Source organism: Heptranchias perlo, chromosome 7, assembly GCF_035084215.1.
Source record: "Heptranchias perlo isolate sHepPer1 chromosome 7, sHepPer1.hap1, whole genome shotgun sequence".
NCBI classification, from domain to species: domain Eukaryota; kingdom Metazoa; phylum Chordata; class Chondrichthyes; order Hexanchiformes; family Hexanchidae; genus Heptranchias; species Heptranchias perlo.
In genome coordinates, this window is record NC_090331.1 from 84,714,969 (window position 1) to 84,728,595 (window position 13,627).

Here is a 13,627-nt window from a genome sequence, read left to right on the forward strand (position 1 = left end):
TAAGGTGCCACATAAAAGGTTGTTGCACAAGGGCTCATGGAGTTGGGGGTAACATATTAGCATGGATAGAGGATTGGTTAACGGACTGAAAACAGAGTAGAGATAAACGGATCATTGTCAGGTTGACAGGCTGTAACTAGTGGGGTGCCACAAGGATCGGTGCTTGGGCCTCAGCTATTTACAATCTATATCAATGACTTAGATGAAGGGACCAAGTGTAGTGTATCCAAGTTTGCTGACGATACAAAGCTAGGTGGGAAAGTAAGCTGTGAGGAGGACACAAAGAGTGTGCAAAGGGATTATAGACAGGTTAAGTGAGTGGGCAAGAAGATGGCAGATGGAGTATAATGTGGGGAAATGTGAAGTTATTCACTTTGGCAGGAAGAATAGAAAAACAGAATATTGTTTAAATGGTGAGAAACTATTAAATGTTGGTGTTCAAAGAGATTTGGGTGTCCTGATACAAGAAACACAAAAAGTTAGCATGCAGATGCAGCAAGCAATTAGGAAGGCAAATAGCACGTTAGCCTTTATTGCAAGGGGGTTGGAGTACAAGAGTAAGGAAATCTTACTACAATTGTACAGGGCTTGGGGGGAGACCTCACATGGAGTACAGTGTACAGTTTTGGTCTCCTTATCTAAAGAAGGATATACTCGCCTTAGAGGCGGTGCAATGAAGGTTCACGAGAGTGATTCCTGGGATGAGAGGGTTGTCCTTTGATGAGAGCTTGAGTAGAATGGGCCTATACTCTCTGGAGTTTAGAAGAATGAGAAGTGATCTCAACAAAACATAAGATTCTGAGGGAGCTTGACAGGGTAGAGGTTGAGAGGTTGTTTCCCCTGACTGGTGAGTCGAGAACTAGAGGGCATAGTCGCAGGATAAGGGGTCGGCCATTTAAGACTGAGATGAGGAGGAATTCCTTCACTCAGAGATTTGTGAATCATTGGAATTCTCTACCCCAGAGGGCTGTGGATACTGAGCCAGAGTATATTCAAGGCTGAGATAGATATATTTTTGGACTCTAGGGGAATCAAGGGATGTGGGGATCTGGCAGGAAAGTGGAATTGAGGTTGAAGATCAGCCATGATAGGATTGAATGGCAGAACAGGGACCGTATGGCCTACTCCTGCTCTTATTTATATTAAGGAGGAAATACATTACACTAAACAAACCATGGAATATACTTAGAGTTCAAATTCAAAAAGAAAACAAACTTTCACCAAATTCAACATCAATCATGTCTTAACTGCTCAGAAATGACTATTTCATGCAGGCGCAAAAGTAAAATGCTACTGAATCAACCCTGCACTGTTAAACGCTGACAAAACCAAAACTGGATCATCGCATGCTACCGAGCAATTTTTAAGCAAACTCTCATGTTAATACTGCAGAATTGCTGCTTCAAGTTCACATCAAGCAGTTTACACTTTTATCTGCATTTTAAATACTACAACTATGGAACAAATCTATTCTTATTTAAAATGCCATAGTAATTTTTTCTTTTTCAACAACAACTTACATTTATATAGCGCCTTTAATGTAGTAAAACGTCCCAAGGCACTTCACAGGAACGATTTTCAATCAAAATTTGACACCGAGCCAGATAAGCAGATTTGACCAAAAGCTTGGTCAAAGAGGTAGGTTTTAAGGAGCATCTTAAAAGGAGGAGAGAGGGGTCAAGAGGTGGAAAGGTTTAAGGAGGAAGTTCCAGAGCTTGGGCCTAGGCAGCTAAAGGCATGGCCGCCAATGGTGGAGCAAGAGCCAAGAATTGGAGGAGTGCAAAGATCTCTGAGGGTTGTAGGGTTGTAGGGCTGGAGGAGGTGAGAGAGAGAGGGAGTGACACGACCATGGAGAGATTTGAAAACAAGGATGATCATTTTAAAAATCGAGGCTTTACAGGACCGGGAGCCAACGTAGGTCAGTGAGCACAGGGGTGATGGATGAACGGGACTTGGTGCGCGTTAGGATAGTGGCAGCAGAGTTTTCGATTAACTCAAGTTTAGGGAGGGTGGCAGATGCAAGACCGGCCAGGAGAGCGTTGGAATAGTCGAGTCTAGAGGTAACAAAGGTATGGATGAGGGTTTCAGCAGCAGACGAGCTGAGGCAGGGGAGAAGACGGGAGATATTACGGAGGTGGAAGTAGGCGGTCTTGGTGATGGAGCGGATAAGTGGTGAGATTTTATTAATACCGATAGATGCTGCTGACCAACATATATTCTCAGTTGGCACATTGATTAAAATGTAATTGAGCTCAGAGGTGACTTTGCTAACTGGGGTTCTCACCAAAGTCACCCATGAGTTGAATTACATTTTAAAATCGATGTGCGAACTGAGGAAAAATATTTAAACTCTTAATACACCTTACGTACATTTTCCTATTGCAGCAGCTTGGCAGCCACTGGTAAAAATCAAACTGCAATCAGCTACCAAAGAAGAGCATACAAGGGACTGGCAATTTCTAAAGACATTAAAACATATCAGTTTGCAAAGGTGTTATAATAAATTAATATAAAAAGTTACGTTTTTTTTAAAAAAGAGATAAGGTAAATACACAGTTCCATTTGAACTGCAGCTGCCAGAGTTCAGGCACTACAATTTGTGCTCATTAAGCCCCTTGCACTCTCAACTTTTTGGGATGGTATTGAACTGGACGAAATACCTGTGTGTACTGGCATGATCAAATCATGCCTGTCATTAAGCATTCCAATAACAGCTCAAACAGGCTACATGACTGGCCTAAAAAAATCCCCTCAGCTCCTTGGTATTGTACTCATTCTTAAATATGATTTTAGAAAGAATATACGTTTGGTGTTAATTTTAATTTTATTTCAAAAAATTAAAACTGGGCACCATTTCACAATGTGTAAGTACATCAATTGAGAACATAACCACAATATTATTGATTGCTTCAATAATATTTGCAAATACAAATGTCAGCTCCGCTCAGTTGATAGCACTTTATGACATGAGCACATAATCTAGGGTGACCCGCGAGTGCAATACTGAGGGAGTGCTGCATTTCTGTAGCTGCCATCTTTTGGACGACACATTAAACCGAAGTCCTGTCTGCTTGTGCACCTAGAATAAAAGATCCTATGACACTATTCAAGAAAGAGAAGGAAGCCCTCCCAGTGTCCTGATCAACATTTGCCCTCTACCAACATTACAAAAAACAAAAATCACAATGGGACCTGACTTTCTGCAAATGGCCATCATTTTTGCCTACACTTGAAAAATAATCTGAGCTATGAAGCACTTGGGAGATACAGGGAAGCTATAAATGCAAGCCTTTATTATTTTACAGTATAATCATGAAACTGTAACATCCACAGTTTGTAGATCAAAGATAGGAAAAGAATCAAAAGCTAATGGGTAATTTTAACCTATTAAGATTTATTTTTGGTCCGACCAGGTCTGTAATGTGGCCCGGGGGGGGCGGGGGGGGGGGGGGGAGAAAGAGGGAAGAGAAAGAGATTGGATTTTCTTTAAAGACAAGAAATTCTTAGTCTAGAATCCCCGACATCACCATACCTATGTTTCCCCCCGCTCCCCCCCATTTTTGCTGCTCTGATCCATTATTACCTCATGCGCAGTTTCAGGCACAATTGTACTTTAAAACATAGGAACAATGATGGACAGGAAAAGACCCTCTGGTCCATCCAGCCTGTCCCACACAATTGCAATGCCTGGTGTATCAAAATATATACACTCCCCACCTCACCCAAAACATGTGATCCACTGGGAAAAGTGAAAAACCAGATAAAAATCCAGGCCAATTTGGGGGGGGTGGGGGGGGGCAAAATCTGGGAAATTGCTCTCCCAAACCCCCCACCCCGAGGCGATCAAATCTAGTCCAGATTATCACTCTGGCCCTGATTAATGTCATACATCTCTCCCCAGCCAGAAACAGATCCAGTACTTGCCTGAAGGAATTCAGCGAATCGGTATCCACCCCACGAGCCAGCAGCCTGTTCCACAGGTCCACCATTCTCTGGAAGAAGACCCACCTCCTGACATCTAACCTGATACAACTTAAATTGTGACCCGGGTCCTCCCTAACATATTTAATTGGAACTGTCAACTTGAACACAATCTATTCCCTCCTTCATCTTGTAAACCTCATAGTTAAATAACTTTGGAGCTACAGTAAAACTTCTGTTAAAGCTCGCGGAGTTGTGTACACTTCAGTGAAATGCACCATTCCGTGTTGTATGCTATAATACCTCATGTTTGTACGATACTGGGGCTTAAATTATGAGAAGAGTTTGCATCAATTTGGCTTGTATTCCCTTGAGTATAGGAGATTGAGGGGTGATATGTTTGGATCTGATTGGAACAAACTGTCAACTCGAGCACAATCTATTCCCTTCATCATCTTATAAACCTCAATCAGATCACTCTTCAATCGACACTGCTCTGAAGAGTAGAGTCCCAGCACTTTTAGCTTACCTTGATAACAAAGATGCTTTAAATTCAGAATTAGTCTAGTGGCCCTCTTCTGCACCCTTTTCAAAGCCTCGATATCACCCACCACGGAAGGAGACCAAAACTGGACACAGTATTCCAACTGAGGCCTGACCAAGGTCTTGTACAAGAACAAAATAGTATGTTTTCTTTCCTTTCTAACTCCTTTGTACCTTTCAACAAAAAAAAGAGTTGCTGTCTAGCCCCTGACAGTTTGCAGCTGGCAAGCAGTGATTGGTTGAAACCTTTAGCCACTTTTACCCTCTCCTAAAGCAAGGAAACTGAAGCCAATTGTAGCAACCCTATGTCTACCCTGGCAGAGTTCAGCTAATTCAGCACAAACTAGGAAATGAACCTTGATCTGTATGCCTTGGCGACTGACTCACTGAGCAATTGGGAAGCCCCATATCTTCATTTCATCTGAAGATTAGATTCATCTGTGATCTTCAGTACAATAGCCGCACTCACATGATGTGCCACAATGTTACTGCAAGCTTCACACAGCAGACACTTAGCTAACTTGTCCCACTGTACGGAAAAGCTGCACCCATTTTGGTTTATCATCAAGTTCAGTGGTTAAACTAGTCTAACTGAAAGGCACATCAGACGATGCTCCAATACAGCAACTTGCTCGTCGTGGATGATTCCATCAGCATAGAGTTCACCAGAGTAGCATTTCAGAACAATGACATTTATAAACGACATTAACAGATGCAGATAATGAGTTGTCAGTCACATTTGTGCTTGTTACATGCACAATAATGCAATCCAGGTGTTCTGAAACTATGGCCCAGAATTTCCTGATTCACACTTTTGCGGAAATTAAAACGCAGGAGCAGCACAAACTGTTATAAATTGGATAGCCAGGTGGTGAAGGACAGAATACTAGAGCCTGGTCTTCAGTAGCTTCCAAGTCTTTATTCAAACAGCTCAACATTGCACACCCTCCTTTAAATGGATACAAAAGTCCCCAATTGATACCCACCACCTGAATACAATTAACACTAATTGATAAGTCAGATATAATTAACAGATTCCCTTTTCTCTCTTTAAATAACATTTTTTAAAATACAAAATTTCAAAAATCAAAAACTTCCATACTCTGTACAACTTATACTATTCAAAGCATTACATTGTGAGGCGACCCCTCTCCAGAACCCCGAATAATTTTTTCGTACATGTACTCCTTTTAGTAAAACAATCCAACAGTTGATTGCTTGAATCCACCCATTTAATTTTGGAGATTTCCTTTCTCTCCAACATTTGTTTCAAGCCAGCAAGGTCAATCTGTAATCTTTTCTCACCCACATTTTTTGTAGAGTGTTCATTATCCCACAATGAACGATAGTATACCCATTGAATGTTGTGTAGACAATCTTCAGTACTCCCATTGTACAGGATGTCACTCAAAATATTTGCCAAATGGAATCCCATATCCACTGCATCTACAAGAGCCAGTGTTTCAGCAGCCAGAGTACTTTGAACAATCCTTTTTATTTTCTTAGCTTCCCAAACAGAAGGTCAACATTTCCCATTCTCACCCATAAGAAACACGATGAAACCAGCTGCGCTAGAAAACCCATCAGGAAGATTAGCATGTGAAATATCGCGAAAGATAACCAGCTTCATTTTCTTGGGTCACCCAAGGACATATTTATCAAGATTTAATTTTCGTAATGTTTTATTTGCCCTTAAAACGTTCTCTACTATGGGGTGTTTCATTTAAGTACTTAACTCCGACACATGGTGGGACAAGTTAGCTGAGTGTCTGCTGTGTGAAGCTTGCAGTAACATTGTGGCACATTGCGTGAGTGCGGCTATTGTACCGAAGATCACAGATGAATCTAATCTTCAGATGAAATGAAGATATGGGGCTTCCCAATTGCTCAGTGAGTCAGTCGCCAAGGCATACAGATCAAGACTAGCATCTGGTCTAGTCTGAATGCACAACCAGTTCAACTGACCAATCAAGCTTCATAATTTTTCTCTCTTTTCTTAAGATACAATTCACCGGGATGGGAGTAACACTTTCTAAATAGGACTGTTGATTTAAAGTTATACCAGACCCACTCTAATATCTAAACCAATATATTTAAAAGCCCAACAGACCTGACTTCCAATTTTAAATTCTACTCAAATCTTATTAATGACAAATTTCTCAAATTCTGCAATACCGCCCCATACAATATCATCAACATGCATCACGAAGATGCCTAAAAGTTTTCCGTTATGGTACCAATAAAACATTGTGGGATCTGATCTTAGTTGAACATAACCTATTTTCAGCAAAACAGATCTCACCGAAAAATACTATACCTTGGAAGCATCATTCAGGCCATAGTCTAACCACCTCCCCATGAAATTCAACGGCATTACGATCGCCGAATCCCCCACCATCAACATCCTGGGGGTCACCATTGACCAGAAACTTCACTGGACCAGCCACATAAATACTGTGTCTATAAGAGCAGGTCAGAGGCTGGGTATTCTGCTGCGAGTGACTCACCTCCTGACTCCCCAAAGTCTTTCCACCATCTACAAGGCACAAGTCAGGAGTGTGATGGAATACTCTCCACTTGCTTGGATGAGTGCAGCTTCAACAACACTCAAGAAGCTCGACACCATCCAAGATAAAGCAGCCCGCTTGATTGACACCCCATCCACCACCCTAAACATTCACTCACTTCACCACCGGCGCATCGTGGCTGCAGTATGTACCATCCACAGGATGCACTGCAGCAATTCGCCAAGGCTTCTTTGACAGCACCTCCCAAACCTGCGACCTCTACCACCGAGAAGGACAAGGGCAGCAGGCACATGGGAACAACACCACCTGCACGTTCCCCTGCAAGTCAGACGACTTGGAAATATATCACCGTTCCTTCATCGTCGCTGGGTCAAAATCCTGGAACTCCCTTCCGAACAGCACTGTGGGAGAACCTTCACCACACGGACTGCAGCGGTTCAAGAAGGCGACTCACAATCACCTTCTCAAGGGCAATTAGGGACGGACAATAAATGCTGGCCTTGCCAGCAACGCCTACATCCCATGAACGAATAAAAAGAAAATGCATTTGTTTAGTTTCCATAGTTTTCCTTCCGCATCTGCTGCCTCTTTAGGCGGTTTCAGAAGCTCTTCTCTCTGAAAAGTATCGCCCTGCAAAAATGTGGTTTTTATGTCAATTGACCTACATTCCCATGAAAATGTTGCCAAAAGAGCCAAAAATATTTTAAAGTTAACATTCCAGCAATGGGAGAATCCACTCGAACATCTGAGTCACCCAGTTTCTCTTCAAAACCCCTAGCTACCAACCTCGCTTTAGCCTTGTCAGTGTCCCATCTGCAAGGACTTTTTCAGTACAAACCCATCTATGTGACAAAGCTGGTTGACCCTCATCTGTTACCTCATAATAAAATCCAAATACTTTCTAACTCCCTTTGTTTTGCCTCTCTTACTCGTTTATCCTCAAGTTTATTGGCAGCCACCAAAACTTTACGATCATGAGGATTCTGCTTCGAGTTCTGTTACATGACTGTTCTGTCATCTTTGTTTCATTGTCTGACCTAGTCAAGATACATCTTCTACTTCCACTTCTATGTCTACAGGGACCACCACTACGAGATCTCCCTTTTTCATTTCTAGTTCGCGATTGTTTTATGACGCGAGATTCACTTCCAGACTCCCCATCACTACTTGTACTCCTCTTTCGTACTCTCCACTCTTTCACCCCATTCTGCCAGTCCATGGACCTTGCTTCATGGCCATCATCCTGAATATTCAACCAATATTTAAACCTACTAGTAGCTTTGCCTGCATGTCCCAAAGTTGTTGCATCCCTCCATTCATTAGTCCCTTCTGGATCATATGTCACCCGTGTACCCACTTTGGGTAATTGCTCTGTCATGTGTTTCTTGATCACTGACATTACCACTGTCCAGCCCTTGATCTACCTCAGTCTGTTCCTCAGGAACCTCATTAAAAAAAACATGAACATCTGAGGCCCAGAGAGCCTCGTTTACTTCTATCATCTGCTCAGAGTCCGAGAATTTATAATTAATTCCAATTAATTATGCAGAATGAATCTTAACAGTTTGATTGCCATGTCGGACAAGTACTGTCTTACCATCACAACCTATTACCCGACCAGGGGCTTTCCATTCCCATGACCCTCTCTTTTATAGTATACCAAATCTCCTGATTTGAACTCTGTCTCAGATGGTCCAATACGATGCCTCAGTGCTCTACGAATTTTCTCTGATAACTCAGCCTGGATAAAAGCCTGTCTCCCTGCATGCAGAGCATTTAAATGCTCAGAAAAAATGGCACTAATTGCAGTACGTTCTGGAGGAGGAGGATTATCACAAAGAACAGAAGGTAATTTGGGATTGCGCCCATGGACAAGTTGGTAAGGACTATATCCTCCAACCATCCGAGGAGAATTCTTTGTATGAACTGCCCATGCTAGAGTCGTTGACAATTTACACACTGGTCAATCAGCCAAAGTTTTATCACCATTCTATCAATCACAGCATGATTCCTTTCACAAAGATCATTGCTGAAAGGGCTCTCAGCTGCTGTATTCATGACAATTATATTCATAGTCTCACACATATCTCTCAACTTCATGTCAGCAAATTCACCTCCATTATCGGTCAAAAACTTGCTGTCCCAAGTCCAGTCCACATCTAGAATTTTATCTAGAATAACCGTCTTCTCCTTACTATATTAGTGTAGAAATACTAAATCTCGTAGCCAGGTCAATAAAATGTAAGATGAAAACATTTCTGTCTTTGTCCAATACCTTTAAAATCCATGGCAACTACCTCGTTAAAGTCACATGCTAATGTAACACTTACAATAGGACATGGGGGTGTCAGTCCATATTTCTTACAGATTTCACAGTTCTCACTAATCTCTTCTATTAGCCTTGTATACTCATCAACTACATCTGCATCTTTTAGCAGGATTTTTAAACATAGACAATTTGGCCACCCTACTTGTCAATGTAACTTTAAGACAAATTGTTTTTTTTCTCCCTTATCCTTATCATCCGATGTCATTAATACTTGTCTAACACGCTGATGAGAAACATCAATTTTTATTAAAGGAATAAAATAATGCCCTGATTGGTTAAACCACAAACCAATGATTTGCCAAAAATGATTGCCTCATGGTGTTCTGTCAAGTTTCATTTTTGCCTTTTTATGGAAGGTTTACCCAAAAGCATAGGTATCTCACCAGAGACTACATCCGTACTTATAAACTGGCTTATTCCAGCTATCTTACAAGGAATTACCACTCTCTCTCTCGAGTGACCTCAAGATGCTGTCATCTCCAAACCTAAAACATGTAGAACTTTTATATTCCTTAACCTTGCGTCGATCCTCACTATTTAGTGAATTAAGATAACATTTTAACCAAATCTATCAAATGCTGACCCGGCCTCATAGGCATTAACAGGTAGATTTGATCCAGAAATTCTATTAAAAAGGTAAAACTTTCATCATTATCCAAAAGATCTGCATCCATTTCAGAAAATACCTTACTTCTGATTTTACTTCATTCAGGAAGCAACAGCTTCAAGTCCATGCCTTGTTTTCTCTTTGGTAGAGTAGTAAACGTGTCCACATATCAACCTCATCGTTCCACTGATCATAGGTTCAAACTCCGAGAACATCGGAGGGAAATCATACCTCGACAATTTAAACTTGCTTTCTTCCACTTTCCACAATGGCCACTAGGCTTTCAAGTTTTTCTTATGTCCAAAAAAAAAAAGTAGTTTCCAACCTCCACCTTTAGGAAACCATCCTCTGCTACCCGGGTCTTCAGCTGCTTCCTTTATTCACACATTACACACCCTCCTATAAATGGATACAGGAGAGTCCCCAATTGATATCCACTACCCAAATACAATTAACACTAATTGATATGATGTGGAGATGCCGGTGATGGACTGGGGTTGACAATTGTAAACAATTTTACAACACCAAGTTATAGTCCAGCAATTTTATTTTAAATTCACAAGCTTTCGGAGGCTACCTCCTTCGTCAGGTGAACGATGTGAAAATGAAATCCTCGAGATGAAATCGCATTTATAATTCACAGAACAATGCTTGGTGAGTACAGACAGTTTTTTCAACTGCCCGTTGCCAAGGCAATCAGTGTGCAGACAGACAGGTGTTACCTGCCAGGTCTCAGAATATACAAATCACCAAAAAAAAACAAACAAACAAAAAAAAAGAGATAGAGAGGTAGAAACATAGAAAAGACAGCAACTGACCCGTTATATTAAAAACAGATAACATTTGTTCGCTGGTGGGGTAACGTGTAGCGTGACATGAACCCAAGATCCCGGTTGAGGCCGTCCTCATGGGTGCGGAACTTGGCTATCAATTTCTGCTCGACGATTTTGCGTTGTCGTGTGTCTTGAAGGCCGCCTTGGAGTACGCTTACCCGAAGGTCGGTGGATGAATGTCCATGACTGCTGAAGTGTTCCCCGACTGGGAGGGAACCCTCCTGTCTGGCGATTGTTGCGCGGTGTCCGTTCATCCGTTGTCGCAGCGTCTGCATGGTCTCGCCAATGTACCATGCTCTGGGGCATCCTTTCCTGCAACGTATGAGGTAGACAACGTTGGCCGAGTCACAGGAGTATGAACCATGTAGCTGGTGGGTGGTGTCCTCTCGTGTGATGGTGGTATCTGTGTCGATGATCTGGCATGTCTTGCAGAGGTTACCGTGGCAGGGTTGTGTGGTGTCGTGGACGCTGTTCTCTTGAAAGCTAGGTAGTTTGCTGCGAACGATGGTCTGTTTGAGGTTGGGTGGCTGTTTAAAGGCGAGTAGTGGAGGTGTGGGGATGGCCATAGCGAGGTGTTTGTCCTCATTGATGACATGTTGAAGGCTGCGGAGAACATGGCGTAGTTTCTCCGCTCCGGGGAAGTACTGGACGACAAAGGGTACTCTGTTGGTTGCGTCCTGTGTTAGTCTCCTGAGGAGGTCGATGCGATTTTTTGCTGTGGCCCGTCGGAACTGTCGATCGATGAGTCGAGCGTCATATCCCGTTCTTACCAGGTAACAATGGTAAGACGCCCTAGTAAGAACGGGATATGACGCTCGACTCATCGATCGACAGTTCCGACGGGCCACAGCAAAAAATCGCATAGACCTCCTCAGGAGACTAACACAGGACGCAACCAACAGAGTACCCTTTGTCGTCCAGTACTTCCCCGGAGCGGAGAAACTACGCCATGTTCTCTACAGCCTTCAACATGTCATCAATGAGGACAAACACCTCGCTATGGCCATCCCCACACCTCCACTACTCGCCTTTAAACAGCCACCCAACCTCAAACAGACCATCGTTCGCAGCAAATTACCTAACTTTCAAGAGAACAGCGTCCACGACACCACACAACCCTGCCACGGTAACCTCTGCAAGACATGCCAGATCATCGACACAGATACCACCATCACACGAGAGGACACCACCCACCAGCTACATGGTTCATACTCCTGTGACTCGGCCAACGTTGTCTACCTCATACGTTGCAGGAAAGGATGCCCCAGAGCATGGTACATTGGCGAGACCATGCAGACGCTGCGACAACGGATGAACGGACACCGCGCAACAATCGCCAGACAGGAGGGTTCCCTCCCAGTCGGGGAACACTTCAGCAGTCATGGACATTCATCCACCGACCTTCGGGTAAGCGTACTCCAAGGCGGCCTTCGAGACACACGACAACGCAAAATCGTCGAGCAGAAATTGATAGCCAAGTTCCGCACCCATGAGGACGGCCTCAACCGGGATCTTGGGTTCATGTCACGCTACACGTTACCCCACCAGCGAACAAATGTTATCTGTTTTTAATATAACGGGTCAGTTGCTGTCTTTTCTATGTTTCTACCTCTCTATCTCTTTTTTTTTTGTTTGTTTGTTTTTTTTTGGTGATTTGTATATTCTGAGACCTGGCAGGTAACACCTGTCTGTCTGCACACTGATTGCCTTGGCAACGGGCAGTTGAAAAAACTGTCTGTACTCACCAAGCATTGTTCTGTGAATTATAAATGCGATTTCATCTCGAGGATTTCATTTTCACATCGTTCACCTGACGAAGGAGGTAGCCTCCGAAAGCTTGTGAATTTAAAATAAAATTGCTGGACTATAACTTGGTGTTGTAAAATTGTTTACAATCACTAATTGATATGTCACAGATGCAATTAATACAAACGATTAAGGGAATTTGTGTGCAAACCCAACCGAAGTTAGTAAAACGCAAATTTCCACGGGGAAAAAAAAATGCATCTCAACTCTTACGCCGAAGTTGCGCCGAGATTTTCCACGAAATGAAGTATACCACCCTGATGAAGCACAGAGCAATTTCAGGGAATGCACAAGTGTAAATAATTCTGACTTCCGCTTCATTTTCTGCTTCACTGAACGTACAGTAAACATAATGGTAAGTGTAGATTTATATGTGGGGGGTCAGTGCACTGACAAAGCGACATTGTGAATCTGTCTGCTGATCAATGTTAAATCTTCACTCTGAAGATGGCTGTAAACTTCACAAGTAAACAGAAAGGCATGGCATTGCTCAGCTGTTCGGATGCCCCATAACAGGCAGAATGTGGATTGGGCTGATCGGAAGTCCGATCCAGCCTGATTGGTCCAGGCTGACCCTGCACAGGAAAAGAGTTCGGCAAAGCCTTTAAAAACATTTCCCAGCAAAATTTTCCAAAAAGTATTTTAAAAATTCTCCAGTAACCATATCAAGGCATCATGGTTTTCCCCATAATGCAAGGTGGGGGGGTTTCTCTCACAGAGTTTTGAGAACCTTGATGTAATTCAAGTATCAAAACATATATATCCAATTCCAGACTAGAGCTTAAATCTTACCTTTCTTACTGGACACCACAGTCTTGCAATCATCATGGTCCAGGTGCCGAACAAGTGTTTTTGGGTCGATATTGGTTCCAGCGAATAGTGAAGTGGACAACTGATTTGCATCCTGGAGTACAACAGATAACACTGCCCTTAGATCACAGCATGTAAATTAATGTTCCAGTTTAATTTCTGCTTTGCGGTGGGACATCTTTCTTACCATCACCACAAAGATGGTAAAAAAGAAAACTCCTCACTAAACTCTCTCAACATCGAGGTGCAG

General features: G+C 42.6%; 1 protein-coding gene across 3 annotated transcripts in view; it reads right to left on the minus strand.

Moving 5' to 3' along the window:
- The window catches only part of slx9 (SLX9 ribosome biogenesis factor), a 135,878-nt gene that overhangs the window by 92,244 nt on the left and 30,007 nt on the right, over positions 1–13,627 (minus strand). For all 3 annotated transcript variants that reach the window (XM_067988005.1, XM_067988006.1, XM_067988007.1), the window contains exon 2: positions 13,360–13,471. In XM_067988005.1, the coding sequence (XP_067844106.1) occupies positions 13,360–13,471 (112 nt within the window). The remainder of the gene's footprint in view (positions 1–13,359; positions 13,472–13,627) is intronic.